Genomic DNA, 21625 nt, shown 5'->3' on the forward strand with positions numbered 1-21625 from the left:
ACTCCGGGCTGCTACAGGTGCTGAGTGTAATAAAGGAAATCATTTGTAAAATTGGATTTATTTATCATGTTGATTTCTTTGCGTGTCAGGTTCTTTTTATTGTTATGTTTGTTATATTTTCCCAGTGTCAGCTGCCTGTAAACAAACGGCTGAAAGTTAGCTGAGGTGCGCGGTCAAACCCATACTTAAGGTTACAGATGTTTTTTGTGTGTAATGAAGCCATTCGACGATTGTGGCTGCATGTAATGCCTCCTTCACTTTCATGTGTGTGTACTGCATCAGAGGCACGGGGGTAAAAGGCATCGAGGAAGTAGCTGTAAGGCTGATTGTCACCAGAAATCTGTCAGACTATTTTCTCTCTCACACCATCTCTGTGTCTGCTGCATATACATACACTGTGTGGAATGTTGTAAAGCCCTTAAGCTTTCTGTAAATGTGGTATATTTCTGTGGCTTTAAGAGGCACTGCAACCCAAATAACTAAAGTGAGACTGAGGTGGGAAGAGACACCAGACAGAGTTTAAGGCAGACACACTCAGTCATTTTACCAAGGAAGATAGTCGTGGTGCATTCATTCCGCTGAATGTTTGTGTGATTCGATCACATGATGATGTCAATGCAAAGACGTGAAATTTAGTACATCAGCTGTGCCAATCCAATGCAAAATTTGCATTTGCAAATGAACACACTTTACACTTTAGTTGCTTGAATTAGAAAAGCAAAGAGATTGTGTGGCGCCAAGGCCAACCACTATTGAGATTCCACCAACATGCCCCAAGTCGTGCTACCTGATCATTTTTTAAAAATATGTGTATATGTCACTTGATTTCAGACATTCTATGGATGTAGTTACAGTAGCTCTATCAGCTACTCGCATAAATGATCCAGCAACCCAAGTTACGCGATTTGCTTCGCCTTCAGTTAATGCACCATGAAAGGGATTTAGACAATTAACCCATGACGACGTGTCAGGGTGGAGCTTTTCAGTGATGGAGAGATTGTTTCAGCCCATCAGCTGCAGGCGATTTTAATGACCTGGGGAGATGAGACCCGAGCTATTTATCAGTCAGTGCGTTTACATGCATGTTAAAAGTCCGTTTTAGTTGTACTATGAAAATAATTTGGTTTTCTTAACGTCATGTAAACACATTAGTCTGACTAAAGTCGGACTAACATACCTGGATAATGCAATTCACGTTATGATTACTCCTGCATGTATGCGCTTAGTCGGAGTGGAGTCGGACTTTTGTACAAGGCCTTTGTTTTTACTCTCGTAACAGCGTCAATAAGATTGCAGACGTGTATAATGTGGAGGCTCCACTCAGGGTGACTGGAAATGCAATGGGAGGTCAGGTAACAGGTAGCGCTGCTAGCCAGATGTAGGAAATACGGTCATTAGGCATGAGGATGTCGACAAATACATTGTGTGTCTGAAAATAAAGTATCTGCTCTAGTGTGACCACTGCTGTGTCCTTGTTTGAAACACTAGCGTGGCTTTGATTTATTGAGGTTTGTAACCTTGGCCAATTACCTACAAACACACTCCCTTGCTGTTTTTCACATTGAAGAACACTTCACTCCCCCCCCCCTCACACTTTTGTTGCTTGCCTTGCACAAAAACTAGTAGTTAATCAGTAATAGTTCTGACCTCATTTCTTTTAGTCTGATGATGTTTCCCAGTGATTATTTGTAATTCAGCTTTGCCCTCGACATGCTTGGAGAGCACTTCATTTACTAAGGAAATCACCGGTGGTCCAAAAATCAAGCCTGGCTTGTTTTTGCCTATTCGTCTCCATATCGCATATCCGCAAGGGGCAAAAATGAAGGATCATCTAAGAGATTCTGCTGGCATCACAGACTAAAGAAAAATGGACCTGTTGTTCAGCTGTATTCCCACGTGGCCACGCAAAAACGCAGTTCATCAACAATCACGACCAACATATTGAACCGACGCCAGTCAAATTTAACTTTGTGTCTGTCAATACAAGAGTTATAATGTTTGACCGGGCAGTGGAGGTCAGAGAACATGCGATGCCTTTGTTTGGGCTTGAGTGAACAAGAAAACAAGGTCAAGTATTTGCACAAATCATGTATCTAAAGGTGTAAGACAGTATAATTTATGGTGATTTTTTTGTTCTTTTCTTCCACTGCTCCTTTGTTTATGTTGTTTGTAATTTGCATTCAAAATGTGGTTTCAAATGTAGAAGGCGAAGGAGGGCCTGTTGCAGAATTGCTGGGTAAGCATTGCCCCCTAGTGGTCAGACTCATAACTGATTAGAAATGTTTCATCTCACCTGTTCTTCCAGCGTGCGTGGGAGCTTATGGCACAGGCAGAAGAACATTTCAAATTAAGACTGTCGTGGTGTCCGTGTGTGTGTGTGTGTGTGTGTGTGTGTGTGTCCTCACACATGTACACTGTATATGGCACTATTTGAATAAATGGATGTCCAAGCGATGCATCTCCAGGGAGGAAGAGGAGGAGGAGGAGGAGGGTTGAAATTGATGAGCTTTCTGCTTTACATTGATTAATTCACGTACATACAGGCACTAAACAAATACAACATTGAGGGATGAGGGCAAGACACGGAAAAGCACAAGCCCTCTGCAGCTACTTGGACGCTGTTTACTCAAGGTCAGAGGGTTAACAGGCAGGTGGGCAATGCTGCAGCTGGTGCCTTCATGGCCCCGAGGACCCTTATCAGTTCATACTTTTCCGGGGGAAATGATGAGAAAGTAGCCGCTCAAAGGGAAGATGGATGAGAGAGACTTGCAGCAAACACACAGATCAATAATATTCATAGCCTCAAGGAGAAAATATGTTAAGTAAAAGCTTTTTACTCAATGGATGTGAGCAGGAGTGCTCAGAAAAAAAAAGCATGTGTGTGTGTGTGTGTGTAGGAGACAGCATAGTCTTGTATCAGCAAAAAGGAAGAAAATCGTCCAGCATCGATGAGACAAGACATGTCCTGTAATGCTGGTTAAAGGTGGACTACATTATGGTGCTTGATCCACACACAGGGACACAGTGCTGCTTCAGGTACACAGTGAAATGAAAAATCATCATCCAGGTGATGAAAAGCCTTCGGTTTTAAAGGCTTTTCTTTTAAACCGAATTTGAAGAGTCGCATTGACTAATTTCTAGGTAACACCAGACAAAACACAGAGCAGGTGGTGTTAGAAGTGATGTGGGTGCTCCAAAAGCTATTACAAACTTTATAGACTTGACAACGCATAAGCAAAAGGTGATGAGATACAAGGAGAGAGAAAGAGATGGAGAAGGAGCGGGAGAAATCAAGGGGGGGGGAGGATGTCTGTGGTGCTCAGAGGAAAGCAGAGCGAGGAAGGGAGTGAAGTGGATGATGATGTAAAAAAAAACAACCTATGGAAATGGATAGAGGAGAAAGGCTAAAGAGAGGCAGAGTGGGATTGTGGCTAAGGACCAGGGCAAGGATTCAGGGGAGCCGAAGAGGCTTAGCAGGGCGCAAGTGAGATATCCATGGGTCTTTACTCGACTCTTAAATCATCCAGCATGACAGAGGCACAAAGGCCTGGCTTGACGCAGAGCTGTCACTCGTCTTTGGAGCAGTTAATCACTGAGATCTGCAAGGGGTAGATCTCTTAATGTCGGAGATGTCTGGCAGCAACGAATGTGCCCCACACTGCGGCTCCCACACAGCCGCACACCTCTAAAGCCCGACTGCAGACACCTGCAATCGCCCTGCAGCAAATACCAGGCGCTCCCCTGTGCAGGCAGCCTCATTGTATGTATGTATTAGTGTGTGTGCCTGTGTGTGTGTGTGCATCTTTGGAACAGAGAAAGAAAGAACAAAAAGAGTGTGGGGGGGGAGAATAAGTACACAAATAAAGAAAAGTAAAAGTAAAGGGACTGGTGTGTGTGTGTGTGTGGCTTTTAGCTTTTTGTATGTGGGCACGTCCTCAGTGAACTCTGCCTGATACATAGGACTGACGGGAGAGGTGGTGCTGAAATATGACAGCTCTCACTTGTTCTGAGGCTTGCCCTCTAAGTAAGCCTGGCAAAAAATAGAGAGATCACTCAGTACACACACACACACACACACACACACACACACACGCACTTGTTTCAATGACTTCAGAGGACATTACCTTTACTACTGGCCTAATCCTGACCCTGTAACCTTAACCTTACGCTAACCCCATCCTAACATGTCCTCACTTTAAAAGGTGATCATTTACGATATGGGGACTTGCTTTTTGTTCCCCATAATGTGACTCTGTAAACAGATTTAGGTCCCCACAACATGAGCAATAACGGAACCACACACACACACACACACACAGAGACTCTGTTATGATTAAGCTGACTGTCAGTTGTGAGGGGTTCCTATCAAGGTTCAGTGCATGCCAAGCGCACACAAATGACCGTCTGAGGCGCGCGCTGTCTGACAGTTGGCTGCTGGAGGAATGTGTACTTTGACTTACAGCTGGCCCAACAACGAATGGCGCTTTGCTAACTGGAAAAAAAAAAAGAAAAAAAAGAGGGACCTCAAGAGCTTGCTGAAAACAGAGAGGAAATACTTGTATCGATCACCCCGAGTAAGTGAGGTATTACAAGACAAGCCTAATTTGGAGGAAACAGACCAGGACCATCAACTTTGGTTTGATTGTGCATTATGAGCCCTTTTTCTTATTTTGCATTAGACCTGGTGTCTTAGAGATTCATTAGGAATTTTAAAATTTATACTGTGTCTAAATGAGCATAAAACAAAATTAAAAATATAATGTCGATCGATCGATCTAGAATTGACCAACATCAACGTTTTAATGAAGGGATTATCGTCTGAATACAGACACAGACACAATCCTGCTGGTGGTATTGTGATGATAACCCATGTGGGTGACATCGCTCAGTATCTGCTCTTTGTTTGTGTCTCAATCTCTTCATTTGCTCAGCGTTGACGTGGCTCCCCATGCCAAGATAATCAAAACATGTTATGAACCGATATGGACTGGAGGAATCCAGTCCCGTCTGGAACTGGGAGCAGGATGCTGCAGAAATAGAAACTCTTACATCAGCTCGGCAGTAAAATGAATGCCCCCAATGAAAAGTAGGCATCATTCATATGTATTGTACAAGCCACCACCCTCCCTCTCTCTCCCTCTCTCTCTCGGTCTCTCTCTGTATTTAATACACACACAACCAGCAGACAGGAACATGCATTCAAGAAGGCACATGCATGCACCCACACTATTTTCACAAGCAACGCTCTCACCCACATGTCACACGCAGAGGACGTACACCTTCACACCAAGCACGACGCCCCTTGGACATGTCCTATGTGTCCGTTAGCTGAGTCGACATATTCGTGTGAATGAGCGTGGGCCCCAGCTTGTGGTGTCTGGCTCACAGCGTGCCAGTAAACAGCATGCAGCCAAGACGATGTGGGGACTCAAGGCTTCGTGATTCATGCAGACGGGTTGATTAAAGAGCAATATCAGCCCCCGCAGTGTGAGAGAGGCAAGGATAATCATCCTCAGAAAACAAAATATACTATTAAAGCAGCATAAGTCTCAGCACGCTTCAACTTTATCAAAGTTTCAAGGTGGCAAAAAGTTACCTCATGTCATGGGTTGACATAGCCAGCAGACACAGACCACTAAGTTTTGAACTGGGTGGAAAAATAATTGTGTTCACAGGGAGTTTTAAACTGTTAATAATGCCCAGCAAAACATGTGTAATGTGAAGTAAACTGCGGTCCCTCTCAGCTCAGCGTCTTTAAGGTTAATGGTTTTCGTGTCACAGCGGTCTAAAGTTGAACTATACTCCCAGCGGTTGTAAGCCTCCACTGACCAGTGCATTTTTCGACACATTTATTCCAGAATAAAAATTTTAAGGAGTTTCAGAGTTCAGCAATCTTTGTGAGGCCACCTTGAGCCACCCAAATCTGAACAATTACTGTGACTCTGACATGTGTTAGCGTATCAGGAGTCTAACCAAATTCGGATCTGTCCACCCATGGCTTTAAATGAACATTTGTACCAAATTTAAAGAAATTCCCAGACGTTCTTGAGATGTATCGTTCATAAGGATGGGGGCGAACAACCTGAACGCAACAAGAATCCCTTTTCCCAACTCCCAAGAAAACCACCAGCAAGAAGTACAACAAAAGATTATTAAAAACAAGCACAACATGTCTGCTCACAGTCTGGCTATGAGTGGTTGAAGGAAGTTTCCTGCAGCTGAGATGATCAGGCCTCTTATTCTGGAACCTCATGTGAAGGACCAATCAGCTCCCAGGATCCACCTGGACACATGTCATTCAATCACGCATGCACACCTGCAACCTATCTCACACTCACATGCAGACACACACACACAGAAAAAGAAGCTACAACCCTGGAGTTGTAACACCTTTAGCTGAAAAAAAAACAAGCTGTAAAGAAAAACATTAAAAACAGACAAAGTGGATTAGGAGCTAAGCATCAGCACGTTAGTAAATGTTTATTTAGTGGAACTGGTGGAGACCAAAATGGTGCTTAAAGAAACAAGATGATAATGGACTGATCTGCTGGACAAGTAATGAATAGTGAATTCATCTGGAGGTTTCTCATCACATGCTACTAAGAAGAACTAGAAACATTACTACAGATAAATCTCTGTGGTTCTGTCACAGATTGGACCCAGTCTCATAATCCACCACCATTAGAATATTTATTCCTTTTTGTCCCATCCTCTCCCCAGCCCCTCAGACAGCCTCTGTTCCTATGGCTAGCAGGTGAGAATAAAGAAGACAAATAGCTCATCAAGTTGTATTACCATATCAAAATAGGAGCAATAAAAGTGACCACTTAATTAAACGTTTTACATACATACACACATGGGTGTTTCACAATGAATGGAATGCGCAGGGCGGGAAAAGAAATGTGTCATCGATTCAGCAGCAGCAACAAAGACGAGCAGAGGACACGCAAAGGTGAAGAAGAAATTCTTACTGATGCCTCGTACAACGTAAATGTAAAATGTCATGTGGATTCAAGGGCAACTGACACGATCTAATGGTATATCCAGGGACATAACAAGAAGTCAACATGTCACAGGTCCACCGTACATCAGACAAAACTGGAAATTATATATATTAGGAACCATAATAACTTAAATAAAGGCGTGCAAAACCAGACACCTTTAAACATAGAACATACACTATAAGCAAGCTGAAAACACTATTGTCCTTTCCTCTTCTCATGATGGCTTGGAGCTCCAGAGGTTTGAAAACTTATACATATATATATATATATATATATACATATACATATACATATATATATATATATATATATATATATATACATATACACATATATATATATATATATACATATACATATATATATATACATATACATATATATATATATATATATATACATAAGATATGTATTACATCACACACGTCTTCATATGCTCTGTGATTTGTCTCTTCAGTTTTGATGTAAGCGATGACAATGGTCATCAGTGATTTAATGACACTGCTTTGGCAGACGAGCGTTAGCAGCCATATTGTCATCTTTAAAATGGAGTCCACAGATTGTCACTTAATTTTTTTTGTTTTTTTTTTCAAAAATCCATTAGTCAAGTACTCCAGGAAGAAAACACATGCTGTTGGGCACAGTCCTGTGTCTTATTAGTTATCACGCCATGGATGGACCTCTGTTGTGTTGTTTCAATTCCACAGATTCCAATGTACAGTATATGAGAGCGTTATGGCCTCTTATTAGAGCAGGACTTGCAGCACTGCTGTCCATAGAACCTGTGATTGCAGATGCCGTGCTGGGGAACCAGGTGGCACCAGCTGAAATGGTCCACACAGTGTCCATCTGCAGGTTACAGGGCAGAAAAATGCATTTATTTTTTGACTGTTCAGCCAAATAGATGTTAGAAAGTAATGCGGAATTGTAAATTCCATTGAAGCAAAAGGCATTACTGTCTTTGTTCAATGAGGGTAAAGAGAGCCATAGATATTTAGCAAATGAACTCGGACCACTGCCAAAAGACCACAGCCTCAGGAGTACTGCCCGGTGAGCGAGCACCCAACGTTTATAATGATGCAAATGAGAGAACAGATGCAAAATGTAAACATATAAGTAATTGGAATGTTTAACCTCCCTCTGGATAAATTAGATGAATGAAAACTTCATTGTATAATTTCGGTTGTCTCGGGTAAATGGAAAGAAGACGGAATGAAAGCTCAACCCACTGCAGGCAAATTAAACTTGATGAATTTGCCCTCTTTCCCCTGAGGAATGTACCTTTCAGTGTGGGTCCAGCAGCTGGGATCCAGCCAGGACGTTGTGCCGGAGCAGGAGGAGCGGCTGGGCAGAAGTGTGTGTTGCATGCCCTGGAGGTTACAGGCCTCTGGTGGGGCAGGCAGCCAGCAGCGGGGCGACCTTGCCGGAGACATTGGATGGACCGAGTCTGAACTCCTCCACCGCAGGACACGGAGCACTGAGACAGAGGCCAGAGAGGAAAATCGGTGAGACAAAAACAAAAAAGGAAGGGGACAATGAGAGGGAGAGAAAGAGTGTGGAGACAAAAATGAGCAGGGAGATAAAAAACACTGATGGGCATGGAGGGAAGAGAGTTGTCATAAAAGGAGCAGAGGAGCAGAACAGGTGGAGGAAAAAGTCCATACAGACAAAGAAGTGATGAATAAAACAAACATCCCATCCAGCGTGTATTTGCCCTCCATTGAGCTGTCATGATACATGTATCTCTCTCACTGTCCCTGGCGGAAACGAACAAGGATCACAAGTGCCAGATCAAGCGGAATGAGACAGTGTGCTATATGAGGTTGCCCTTAAGACTTACTGCATTTTAGATGAAATAACGTATAAACTACGCAATCTGCCCCAAAGGGTTTCCTAACAGAATAGAGAATGTGATACCTGGGAACAGAAACTTTGAAATGATAATCAGGTTTGGGTCATTTCCTCCCTAAGTCACCAAATAAATGCCTTTGGTGAGAGAAAGCATTTACTCGCGAGGCACCGCCTCTTTGTGAAGAACTGGCTGCTGATTGGAAGAACTGTTGCAAGATACGAGAAAGGTTTCTTCTTCCAACACTCTTTAACGTTGCTGTAATTTGTTATCGCTCATTGGAAAGCACAAACATTCAGTGGAATAAAATGAGACAACAAGACAACAATTCCCATGATCCCACACTGGTTTCTGACACCGTACAACTAGGCCTTTTGTTATTGTTTAGATTTAGAGACCCACAATTATGTTCATTACCACACAGCATGTGGGGCAGAAGCTTGGAACTGAGAGGCTTTCAGATGGAGTCAATTACACATCATCAGACTGAAACTCTGTCATGTCAACCAATTGTTTGGATGAAAGCACAAAACAAATGTACCTGCTGCCAGGGAGAGGAGTACCAGCCTGAAACCACAGCACTGGAGGTTGTTCTGCCAGGGACGACCCACGGATGCTCTGCGCATGGACCCCGGTTACAGCCCTGCTGCAGATCCACTAAAGGTTTGGCCGTGTTCCTGCACCTCCGTACCGGGAACTCCACATACCTGTGCAGAGGAAGACAGGTTGCCTGCTCAACACGACTCCAATTGTGAAAGCACTGAGATACGGATGCTGGGATACACGACACAATCAAATCTATTAACGTGTGAGGGGACGTCTCGGTGAGCCGCTGAAGGCACATACCCTCCCTGTGAGTCTCTCTCCCCGCAGCGAAGCTCTCTCTTCTGGATGCCTGAGCCACAGGACCTGGAGCACTGAGGAAAGAATGCAAGCGGGGGATGAATTGACAAAATGAACTCTCTGCCTTTGTGTGTGTGTGTGTGTGTTTGTGTGTGTGGCAGCAGACACCACAAGGTCACTTAGTTGTAGAAAAAGAGCCAAAACCTAATTTTGCGCTGTCCTCCAAGAATAATGTAGACAATTGAGCAGATAAAAAATAAGAAACTACTTCCTCAGAGCTCCTACAATGACTGGTTGTCTGGTACAAAGAGACATTTCAAAACCAAAGAGGTATTCGACTGATACGTTTTACAGGATTCAAGAAAAACATCCAAAAAATACGATAATTTCCAACACATTTTTAACACCAGCAGTTATTCTGTCAATTACTTTCTCGTTCAGTCAATTACATGTTTGGTCCAGACATGTTGATTGCTGTTCCACAAACCTCCAAACAATGACATTTCCAAAAGTCAAGTTTGTTTTCCTCAAACTGAGATGTCAAAGAGAAGCAAATAAACCAGAAAATATTTAAGAAACTAAAATTTAAAGTGATCGATTGAGTTTGCAATTCATTTCACAATCAATAACTAATCAGAGGTACTATACACATACACACACAGCATATACATGAATAGTTATTGAATGAAAAAGTGTGTTTTTCTTTACTTACTATTTATAATCCTCCTCTACTTACACAGCCTAGTTTGTCAACACAACATGCATCAGAAAAAACGATTTCTTTTAACACATCGTGTGTGCTTTAGGGTGAATATCTTTGCTCAAAATGACTAAACTGGAAAAAAACTCATTTGACTTCTGATGCTCCCGCTCACTGAGTCTCATGTGTCTCTGTTCCTACCTCTCCCCAGGGAGTGGGCATCCACTGTAGCCTTTCATTTTTGGGGCAACGCTGCAGGACACAGGTCTCCTGGGCTTTGGGTCTGTGGTGCTGTCTGCACATGCTGTCAGGCACAACCACTGCTTTGGCTCCGGGATCGGTGCTGCGGCAGAACACGCTGCGCTTCCTCAGTCCACGGCCACAGGTCTTGGAGCACTGAGAGGAGACGGAGATGGAAATACGGCGTGGAGTAAAAAGTGAGAAAAAAAAAACCACGAGGAGCTTAGTGATTCAGTAAGCAAAGGTTAAAAGGTCATGCACACGTCAACTCAGCCTGACACTGGACTTAACGATCGCTTTAGCCTTCAGCTTTGACCACGTTGAAGTACTAGCCTGTATTAACAAAGGTTAAATCCTCTGGCATTGTCAGTGCATTTGTCAGTGCATTTCCACCACGTAGTGGACCAGCAAATAGAAGGTCACCAGTTTGAATACAGCCCATTACGACCAAACATTATATACAATAAACCCATATCTCATAAATGAAAGTGACCCCGACCCTATAAAGTCTCCATCAACAGGAGACACTGTCGAGGTAAACTCCATATGAACCACAGAGGGACGGACAACAGAGTCACACTGCTCCGCTGGGACTGACTGATGACCTCAGCCGTCGCTGCTGTTTATGCAGCATCGCCACGTTCATTTATTAGACATAAGACACGCGTCTGTGCGTATCCACTTAGAGACACGCAATTGTCCCTTTGTCAGTGAAAGGTCCTGGAGGTATTTTTCAACACGACTGGCCTTGTGTCTGCATGACCACCACATGAACTCTTTGCTGTGATACAAACCAGGCCAATGAGAGCGTCCCTGAAGGATGACGGCTGAGTGTCCAGACTATAGGATGTGCTATGGGATGTCAGTTTAATAAGGTTAATAAAGTGTACAGGAATGTGAGCAAATCAACGTGTGTTCACGTGACACAGTATGATTCCATAGGGGAAATGTGTCAGAAACTTACGTACAATAATTGGTTAACAACCAACAGATAAAAATGACACGTTTTAATGCGGCAAAATTGAGAAATCAGAGTCTGATTGCAAACCACACAATACTTCTAACTTGTGATCACTTTTGTGTGACTGTTCATTCAGATTTAATGGCAGGAATTTAAATTTAAACAACTTTGTACAAGAAGGACAGAGGGGAAAAGGACAAAAATCTATGTAACCTAAATGAAAATAGAAGATTGCTTTCAATCACAAGCAGACAGTACAGGCCAGAGTAAAATGTTCCTTCAAAGTGGCATTAATTAATTAACTTTTCCCTACATGTCCAACAGAGGGCAGCAGAGTGCTTGTTTTAGCTTGATTGACTCATCCGACAGCTTGCACAGTGAACTTGAGGGTACCTGTGTCTCCTCTCAAATGTGTATGACTGTGTTTTAGCCTCATGGACGACATGAAACTGAAGTAGAATGATGTAATGGAGAAAAACAAAAGATTGGACAAATTAACTGTTGCCACGATTAAAACCTGTATTTTTGTCCTAAATTCTTGTGCTCGTCTTTGGTTGCCAAGTCAGTGTTGTTAACTGTGCCATACCGTCTACTGTACAAGGTCAACACATTTAAGTGGTGCTCAAAACTCAAGGGCTGCATTTGTGACTGACAACTTCATTAACCTGCTTAAAAACACAAGTCAGTTATTTCAGCTTCCTCACTGTGAATACGTGCTGTTGTTTTGATGACATTTAACTCTATATGTTTGGTTTGTGGACAAAAAACAAGTTTAAAATTACATTTTGAATCTGCATTTCCCTTTTTGTGACATTTTATGAACCAAACATCATAATCAATAGCAGCAACTTTGTATTATGGTGTTGAAGTAAATTATATACACTATAATAACAAAGACATGATCAGAACAAGGGCCTTTCTGCATGGAGATTGCATGTTCCGTGTGAGTGAATGGTTGTTTCTCTCTATATGTAACCCTAACCCTAACCCTAACCCCTGTGATGTCCAGGACGTACCCCGCCTTTCACGCTATGTCAGCTAGGATTGGCACAAGCACCCACCGCGACCCTCATGTTGAGGATAAAGCGGTAGAAGATGAGTGAGTGATGATGGACTGAGCGATACTATGTTCACAGTTTTCGAAGTCTTCCACAAACCCACCTGTGACCAAGATCCCGTGCTCCACTCGGGCGGACACGCCTGGGTTTGGCAGGGCTGGACCTGAGCAGGAGAAATGACAGGACAGAGGGAGTGCGCCGCCACCTCCTCCCTCTGGTAAGTGACCTTCCTCAGGCAGCGCAATGTCCTCGTCTGTTGGCCTCCTCCACACGAGCGACTGCAGGGCCCCCAGTCTCCAGTTGCCCAGCTGTGCAGAGACAAAGAGAGCAGGTGACTGAGGAGGGGAACATGCGTGGTATGCGTCACATAATATTAATCATAAAAAGTGCATATGTAAATGACTGAAGGAAAGTCTAATAGATACATGCATTTTAAATAGAGCAATAGAGTAAACTATGATCTCAGGATACCAGTCATGACTGAGCTCTAATCAGGAGAGTCAACCACAGGTCCCAGCTCTCATCTGCTGCAGTTATTTTGGGCCAAAACAAACACACACACACACACACACACAAAAACAACACAATTTCACCCTAAATTGCTAGTGAGTGCTATCAGACCAGATGTTAACATGCCATGTATTATTAAGTGGTTGCAGGCTGCAAATAGAGAACTTTTCCTGTTTTTTCTTTGAAGTTGTGACAAATTCAAACTTGGACCCGCAAAGTGGTAGATAATGAGAAAATATACAGTATCTATGTGCAGCAAACACACACACACACTGTATATGAGTGCTATTCACATCTGAAACTAAACATGGAAACAATACTGTACATACAGCTCTCCATTACAGTCACCCCAGATCTACAGAGCCATCAGTGATATTCAACATACAATAACATCACATACATCTCCTCTTGTCTTCTCTCGTCTCCTCTCCTCTCCTCTCATCTCCTCTCAAGTGTCTTTGAAATGAAGCTTTGCTGCTGATGAAAGCCTACTTCTGCCTTGAAAATAGCTTGTCTAGGCACCGCCACTGAACGTGGGGAGATTACAGCAAATGAGAGGTCTGACAACCACAGGCTGAGAAGAGGGACATGGAGAGATGGGCAGATGGCTCTGTCCAATTCTGAGACGACACGCTACCACAAAGACCATTCCTCCACACCGCCCGACCTGCTTCTGGGGGAGGAAAAATGCTTTCATTTTAATTCAAATGCCACAGATAAATGAGGCAGCAGGACTGAACTGCAATTTGGAAATGGGAAAGACGTGAACCATTGGGGCCTGTAAGTATTGGTTTTGGATTTTTGGCTAGTGGTCTGTTTGCTTTTTTTTCCCCTCTGTTTTTCCTTGGCTTATAAATAACAATATATCATTGGGGGGGAAAGTGGCTCAAGTGCCACTTTGCTTCACTGCAAACCACCACTGACCCAACTGTAATTTGTATCTCTAAAATCTTTCAATGGTGACATATTTTGAGGTAGAATAGGGCAATACTGCAGGGGAGGTTCTGAAATGAACGCCCATGCATTTTTTTTAGAACTTGTATGGCTAGAGACCAGTTCCGACCAATGAATAAATATGTGTTCTTACCCTAATACTGAGTTTGCTCAGAGACCAACATTTCTTAAGGTATTCTGCATGATTATACACCAAAATGACCACCTCTACTTAGCAGGTTGTTATACCCGTATTCAGCAGAACTCCATGGAAGTACTTATTGCACTCCGACTTACATACATTTTCATATTTATGTGGTTTGGTGTACTTGGACATTTCCCATCTGGACTCAGTTTTTTCTTGAATACACACCACTGCACTTTACTTCAGTAAGGTCATTCAATGGTCCCTTCAGCCTTTTTTACTTTACAGTGTACTTATTCCATGATGTTGCATAGGTTTTTGCTGAGCAGCTACTGAAGTCAAACTACTGCAAGTGAAACTGGGCCTCGTTTCCGCGTTCTACCGAATATAATATATATAGTTTTGACTTGGAAATACAAGAGCAACTTCGAGAAGGTTTCGGTGCAAACACATAGGTGAGAATATACATGAAGCTCAATAATGTGTCATCCAACTGTTAACTCAGCTGTTAAATCCAAATGCATATGAGGGGTTTTCTTAGTTTATTTTTACTGGCAAAAATAAAGTGAACAATTTGATTTGCAATCAATTTTGTGCATGATGTTAAGTGCATCCCTATTCATATACTAAATGTAGGACTTCTTGTTAAAGGAATTCACAGTAACATTAAACTGTCTTTCACAAGCCAAGACAGGCTCACTGAGCAGCGTACAACTGAACAACCACAACTAACCACAGAAACAATTACAAGTATCATTGATGAAGAACACACAGGTGCACAATACATGTATCAATGAATTCAAGCAGCAGCAGCCAGAATTGGCCCTTTCCTGTATTCTATCCTCAAAATCAAACTCAGAATGTCACCTATATTTGGAAATGTTAATTTAACACATGCAAAACCATATGTTTTTATATATCTGTATTGCTTCAACGTATAAATATTACATTACATGTAATACAATACAATTACAAATATATAATGCTTTGACTGTGGCTTTGCTCTTAGTAGAAGTCCTGTTCAAACAAAGAAAAAAGATGTACCTGCAAGTTGGCCCTTTACACTATTCTACCTCTTATATGCTTTAAAAGCACCGTCTCTGGCCAGAATTGTGCACACACATCATTTGTCTCCCTTTATCTGCTCATCTTATCTGGAACAGGTACAACTGTCTATCTTTGGTGCTGGGTCTTCACAGAGAAATCCTCGCTCTCTGGAAAGTAAGTCCACAGATGGCCTCTGCCATAAAAGAGAACAGAATACCTGTGCACAACAGAGACAGAACTACAGAGGAGGAGAAGAGTGGTACTGGGAACTGTGTACAGGGGGCTGGAGAGCGGACAGAGCAAGGTAGGACATAAAAGTCTATATGAGTGTATCTCTTCCTGACTGCAAGCTGAGCTGGAAGATTGAACTAAGGCCTTAAAAATTCTCCTTGCATTCCTGGTTTATGTTCAGAAAGTACAGTAGTGCCATGCCACGGTGTGGAATCGTTTCCTCTGTTCAAATGGGGTAGATGGTAGTTAGGGTATGGGGGGGGGGGGGGGGGGGGGGGGGGCTGTTTGGCTGCCTCTGCATGGCTAGACTGGCTGGTCCCTGTGGGAATCTCGGCGTCTCCGCACAATAAAACATGGATAGGCCTGTCAGCACCTGAGATAGAACACCACGGAGATTAGGAGGCATTTTCACGTTACCCCCTCCCGCGAGACTACACACATATACAAAGCACACATTCATCCTGCCTCGCTCTCATTTGTTTCTCCTCTCTGCTGTGCTCTTGCATATGTATCCATACATCCAGGAGGGTCTCATTAGCGCTTTCATGCCGCTCCATTGTCTTCCTGTGCAGTGCCCTTAATTTGGTAAGCACACGTTAACCAGCTGAGAAATGGTGTCGGCTACGGTTTAATAAACAACGCATTATTTTCCTGGATCTTGCTGATGATCTTATTTATCTGGACTATACCATTTCCCTCACCCCAAGAAAGGAGAGGGGGCTCAGGGCTTGCAACAAGACTGTATAGCAAAAAATGCTTAAAATAAGGGTCAGGAAATGCCCTCTCAGGTTGTGGGAAACTTGGCCGGAAACGGTTGGAGGTGTAAGTGATAGCTGTCTGGCTTGTTTATCACAAGTCTGGCTTGGTCTGGACTTGTTGCAACATGGTTGGTGGTGGTCAAAATGATGACAACTTCAACTTTTTACTGCACGGTTAAAAAGCATTTGTGTATGTGTGTGTGTGTGTGTACTCTCACTGAACCGAAGTCACGATGTGAATCAAGCTAAAATCAAGCTGAAATACAGCTGATTTTCTCCTGTATTTACTTCATGACAAAACAGTTGTGTCTTGTTTTGTCAGACAGTACCATTTACATGGGGTCAGGGGCCCTGGGCCCAAGGTCAAGGGAGGGTCTCATGAAGTGTGTTTAGAAAAATACATAGTTATAAAAACTTTATGTGGCCTTCCCTTCCTTTTTCTTAACCAGTCAAGAACATTTTTATTAAATATTCAGTTTTTTGTATTATAGGGTAAGAGGGTAAGGGTATAGGGATGTAGGTTTCAGAAATATTAAGATCAACTCTAACCATCACTAACCCAACTAGAGCCTTAAAATTCCCCTGGTATTCAACAAGACCATTTCGTCTCAGCATTAATCTGTGTCTCGCCTGATCTTGGCACAATCAGACAAGCTGCAGTGCTGGTGTGAACCCTCTTGCTGCAGTGTGAGTACAAATCTGTCAGCACTAAAATGAAGACACAGCTGGAAGAAGAAGAAGAAACAAAACAGCAATGCAAAAATGAAGAACTACTTAAAGAGCACAGTGGACGGGGAGAGTTTTTTTTCTCCTAAAAAGTAAAAGAGGAAAGAAAAATGAGAAGTTTGAAAAATGCGAGGAGCAAACGAGAAAGTAGCGAGTAGTGGCTGACCACAGGCTAACTGTAGACAGCTCATGAAAAATGCAAACATACAGCAGCACTTACTAGGCAGGGCAAGGCTGCGTGTTGCAGAGATGGGACCCAAGTGTCGGTCTGGAGAGGGGATTACACATGGTGGAGTTGACCTGCACTTTCTGGTCCTGCAGACAGATAGCCTTGGCGGAGATACGTCCTGGTGGAAAAAGCATGATAAAATACAGCATGAAAGATAGTAGTTCATCTATTTCAGTCACGTGACGTGACGGTAAACATCTGCGTTAAGTCAGTCTGCACACCGGCTAATTGCGGTCTTAACAAGAGTTGGAACACACGTGTAAATGGAATAGAAAATGTAGAGTTTACTTGCAACATTACATTTATGGCCAGGCAAAATTATCTGAGAGCCTTGTTAAGTACAATAACTGTAATATTATTATATCTAATGCATATACCTACTCAAGTCGGTGGAGAGAATAAAATATGCCCAGCAAAATGAATTGGATACTGTATGTATGAGAGAATCTGCAATGTGTGCTATCATTTAATCCATTGTAGATTGAGAAAATATGTTACAGGGAGACAACTCAAAGTCACTTAATGGATCAAAGTAGTGGTATAATACAGAACTGGGTGGAGGCATGCTTTGGAAATATGCTGTCATTATGTAACTTTGTTTATGCATATGTTTACTTTGTCAGAGATACCAGTGATTGATATATTCATGTGCTTTATGTTAACACTTGGCTCGGAACGTGCGGGAGAGCATGAGATAGTGTAATGCATCGCAAGATAATGCTGACGTCTGATAATGACTCACACACCCAGATGGAGTCTGTTTGTTTTTGTTTTTCAAAGCTCTTCAAAAGCACTACCTGGACCACACTGCGGCAGATTGGGAATACATGGAATATGAAAACAAACACAAACAAGACAAATGCAAAAAACACACACATGGGATCAGTATGCATTTGCCTAGGATGCACAAGAACGTTAACGTTTCTGCCTTCATGTGAAAGACATAATCTCATGGTAAAAGTCTGAGGCTACAGGATGTTTCATTATCCATCGGAAATCATTTATAATATGCACAGTCCAGAGTAAAAAGCATGCCTTCAAGGAAAATACTGGGGGTCCTAATAATGTTTGCTGTTCCTAATTAAGGCTATGATAGGATGACCATTGTATTAGGGAGGGTTTAGCTACAGCTCTATTAATGTACAACACATTTACCCACACAGGTCGTCATGTATTTGCCAACATTTAAACACAGTCTCACCTCCAGCACACGGAGCGGAGCAGTCCGAGCGCACCACACCCCAGCTGTAGTCGGGCTTCCTCTCAGTGCGAGGAAGAGTGTACTGCCACGCGACGCCCGGGTTCTTTCCCTGCAGGAGGATCTGTCAGAGGAGGACACTGGCAGTCAGACAGGCAGCACGTGCGTGAATAGTTTGTCTTTTAAGCTCGATGTATCCGGGGGGGGGAGCTTCACGTCAGGTCTTTAACATCCACTAATGCCATTTGTCAAATCAGCGTTACTCTTCTATCCAAATTACCAGTCTACAGTACACACTACATCAGTTAATCACAGACGTCTCCACCCCATAAACAGCATGATCCATACCCTCTCTCTAAGCACTCCATGAATCTATATACAGTAGGTCCACATTCTGCAAACAGTTAAGGTACATTGGTACACAAATGGTTTCTTATGGACTCCCCTCCAGAAAATAATGTGACTATCATTTACAATATACAACCTAATTCAGCCATTAAGTTCCCACTGAGCTGTTAGATCCACTACCCAGAAGGCTTTGGAAACATTAAGGGAGAGCTTTGTTCTCTCTCTGCTGGTGGGTGACTCTGAGTTGGCTTTTTTATGTGCAGGAGGCTTATTTGGATATTCAAGTGGAGCAGAGACAAACGGATGACTGACAGCAGACATGCCCATTATCGGAGAAGCATCAGGCTATCATTAAAACAACCCTGTAAAAAAATCCACTGCTGTGGTGGGGATTTCTCACGTGTGCATATTTGAATGTGTCATTTTTAAAACGATTTCAAAACACTGCGTACAGCCACGTCTCTCACAGCTCACAATGATCAGGTTAGATGGTTATAAATCCTCAATCCAACTGGCAAATTATATTCAGACTCGACTGTCAACATCTATTGAATCGCCTGACAAAAATACCTGTCTATCAGTTTCTGCATAACAACTGGACACCAGGACTTAATACTTATTTATTGCATATAAACAGCATTCAGCATTTTTGTCATAACCCCTTTAATAAAGGTCCCACAAACCCTTGAAGTCTTTCAAATAGCTAATCTCTACGTAAACCGTGATCTTAAATACACCCAAGGCAGACACTGGTGTTCAAACAATCATTTCAGACAAGTCCAACCCCGTCTCCTTTCAATTTCTTCAGTCTGAGATAGCTGCAGCCAACACGTGTCCCTTCTATGGTAGCTGAGCCACAACAATTAGGAACAGCAAGACTAAGACTAATACGCTAACTCACCATTCTGCAAAAACCATGATCCCACAACCTACAATCCCAAATACCAAACGGTGATGTCATGCACTTTGCAGACAGTAAATCACAGTGGCCTTCTCCTGCTCCTGCTTCTTTGCAGTGGAAACTTACACCAGCACCAAAAAACTCTCGTCATATCACAAAATATAAAGATCTAACAACGCTCTGTAACCAGTTAAGAAATGAGCTAGAAAGTGAAGACTTGTTTGAAAACGAGTGCAGCAGTAATATGTCACCAGGCAAACACAAAACCTGCTTTCTCTTTGCAAGGAACATTAATCAATAAACTGTTTTGGTGATTCACAGTGTGAGAATCCATATCGCCTGGTCAGAGCTCGAGTGGCAAAATAACAGTGGCAAGTGGCGCTTAAGCATTTTGTCGCCGTCGTCTAATCCCATTTCAAAATGTTCCTCAGTGTTCGTCGTGCAGAAAACCCTCCTGGGTAATGTTACAGACCTAGGCAGCCAAGGGTTCAGTCAAAGACACTTAACGTCAAGGAAGTGACTTTTTATAGCGAAAATGTTATACGGCAAGATTCGGTGGAAATAAAAAACTCTTAACACACTTAACCTCCAACCAGGCACCTACTGGATAACACCATCTCACTGAAGATGAGAAACCAGCAATTGAGACTGTTAATTCCTCAGGATAATGTTTGCCGAGTTATTTTTGCACCCTGGTGGCTACTTCTGTCCTACTTTCTGGGCCAAACCAGAGGACTGCATCAAATTTTATGTACAATCTATGGTTAAGCAATTGAACGTGTTGAATTTTCTTTTTGCTTCCGTCCACTGGTAGCTGCAGACATTTAAGTATTTAAAGCGTTCCCCAAGTGGTGGTTGTCAACTCAAAGGTCTGACAAATCCCAGCTGTTGGCTTTGTAATATTTGCGTGTATATTTATATTAAACACAGGAGGGCAGTGTCTTAGTTTTCACAACTATTTCATCGCAACTAATCACTTCACTGACACAGGTATCAGGCAGTGGGCCCACAATGCGTTTTGCCCTTTACTGGCAAGACCTTGACTTACATGGATGCCAATAAGGGGAATAATTGTGTCCACTGAGAGCTCAAAAAACAGCACTATTTTGTATCTGGTCCCTCCTCCTGCTCTTGTTAAATGTTCCACTTCCCACCTCCTCCTTACCAGCAGAGCAGCTGTGCACATGTGAACAACTTGTCACAGTTTACACTCACACTCCTCAAAGTTTGTTTTCCTTTGAGGGTTTCAAGCTGAGTAAGGGTCTGGGAGTGATCAGTGCGTGTACCCTCCCCCCTTGCACGCTCTCCGTCTGTGACAGATCCAGTTAAGTAGAATGTGTGAAACAGGTGACGAGAAGTTCAAATAAAAGAGAAAACAAGAAAAAAAACAACAACAGTTTGTTTGTCTCTTCTCATTTGCAGTTGAAATCCCAGTGTCCTGGCCTTAACTGCTTTGTCCAAACATAATTCTTAATCTTTTAATCTCAGGCTCTTCCCATTTCTCTCTCTCCCCCCTTTCCATGAACCTATTTCTCCTTTCTGTAATTACAAGACAGTTAGAGATTATAGGCTGTGTCATCTGCAGATCAGCAGTGTGCTACATCTGAGTTCTCCTCTGGACAGATTACGTATGACTTGGACGCACAGACAAGCACAAGGAGCAATGTGAGATTCATCAGAGTCTGTTCTTTAAAGGACAATTTGTCCCAATTGAAACTGGGGATTTATGCCCATGGTGTGGGGCCAATATTTATATTGTTTCTGATAGCATTCAAACATAAAATTTGATTCAATCTGGGAACACAGTAGCGTCATTTCAACTGAAATGGAGCGAAAAAACTTGTGGTCAAGCAACCAGACAGTTTGTTTAAGCAATGAAATATTTGAAAGCCCAACAGAAAGCAAGTTGTTGTTTATAAGTCATAAGTCGTTTTCTAACTTATT

At 42.6% G+C, this 21625-nt stretch overlaps 1 protein-coding gene across 2 annotated transcripts in view; it reads right to left on the bottom strand.

The window, feature by feature from the left end:
- Nucleotides 1-7404: 7404 nt before the first annotated feature.
- Nucleotides 7405-21625, bottom strand: part of adamts18 (ADAM metallopeptidase with thrombospondin type 1 motif, 18) — a 47472-nt gene continuing 33251 nt past the window's right edge. For both annotated transcript variants that reach the window (XM_058629936.1, XM_058629937.1), the window contains 8 exons: nucleotides 18436-18556; nucleotides 17226-17352; nucleotides 12759-12963; nucleotides 10598-10792; nucleotides 9700-9770; nucleotides 9395-9560; nucleotides 8286-8481; nucleotides 7405-7853 (listed from right to left, as the gene is read on the bottom strand). In XM_058629936.1, the coding sequence (XP_058485919.1) occupies nucleotides 7738-7853; nucleotides 8286-8481; nucleotides 9395-9560; nucleotides 9700-9770; nucleotides 10598-10792; nucleotides 12759-12963; nucleotides 17226-17352; nucleotides 18436-18556 (1197 nt within the window). In that variant the 3' untranslated portion in view covers nucleotides 7405-7737. The remainder of the gene's footprint in view (nucleotides 7854-8285; nucleotides 8482-9394; nucleotides 9561-9699; nucleotides 9771-10597; nucleotides 10793-12758; nucleotides 12964-17225; nucleotides 17353-18435; nucleotides 18557-21625) is intronic.

The sequence above is a fragment of the Solea solea genome, chromosome 5 (assembly GCF_958295425.1).
Source record: "Solea solea chromosome 5, fSolSol10.1, whole genome shotgun sequence".
NCBI classification, from domain to species: domain Eukaryota; kingdom Metazoa; phylum Chordata; class Actinopteri; order Pleuronectiformes; family Soleidae; genus Solea; species Solea solea.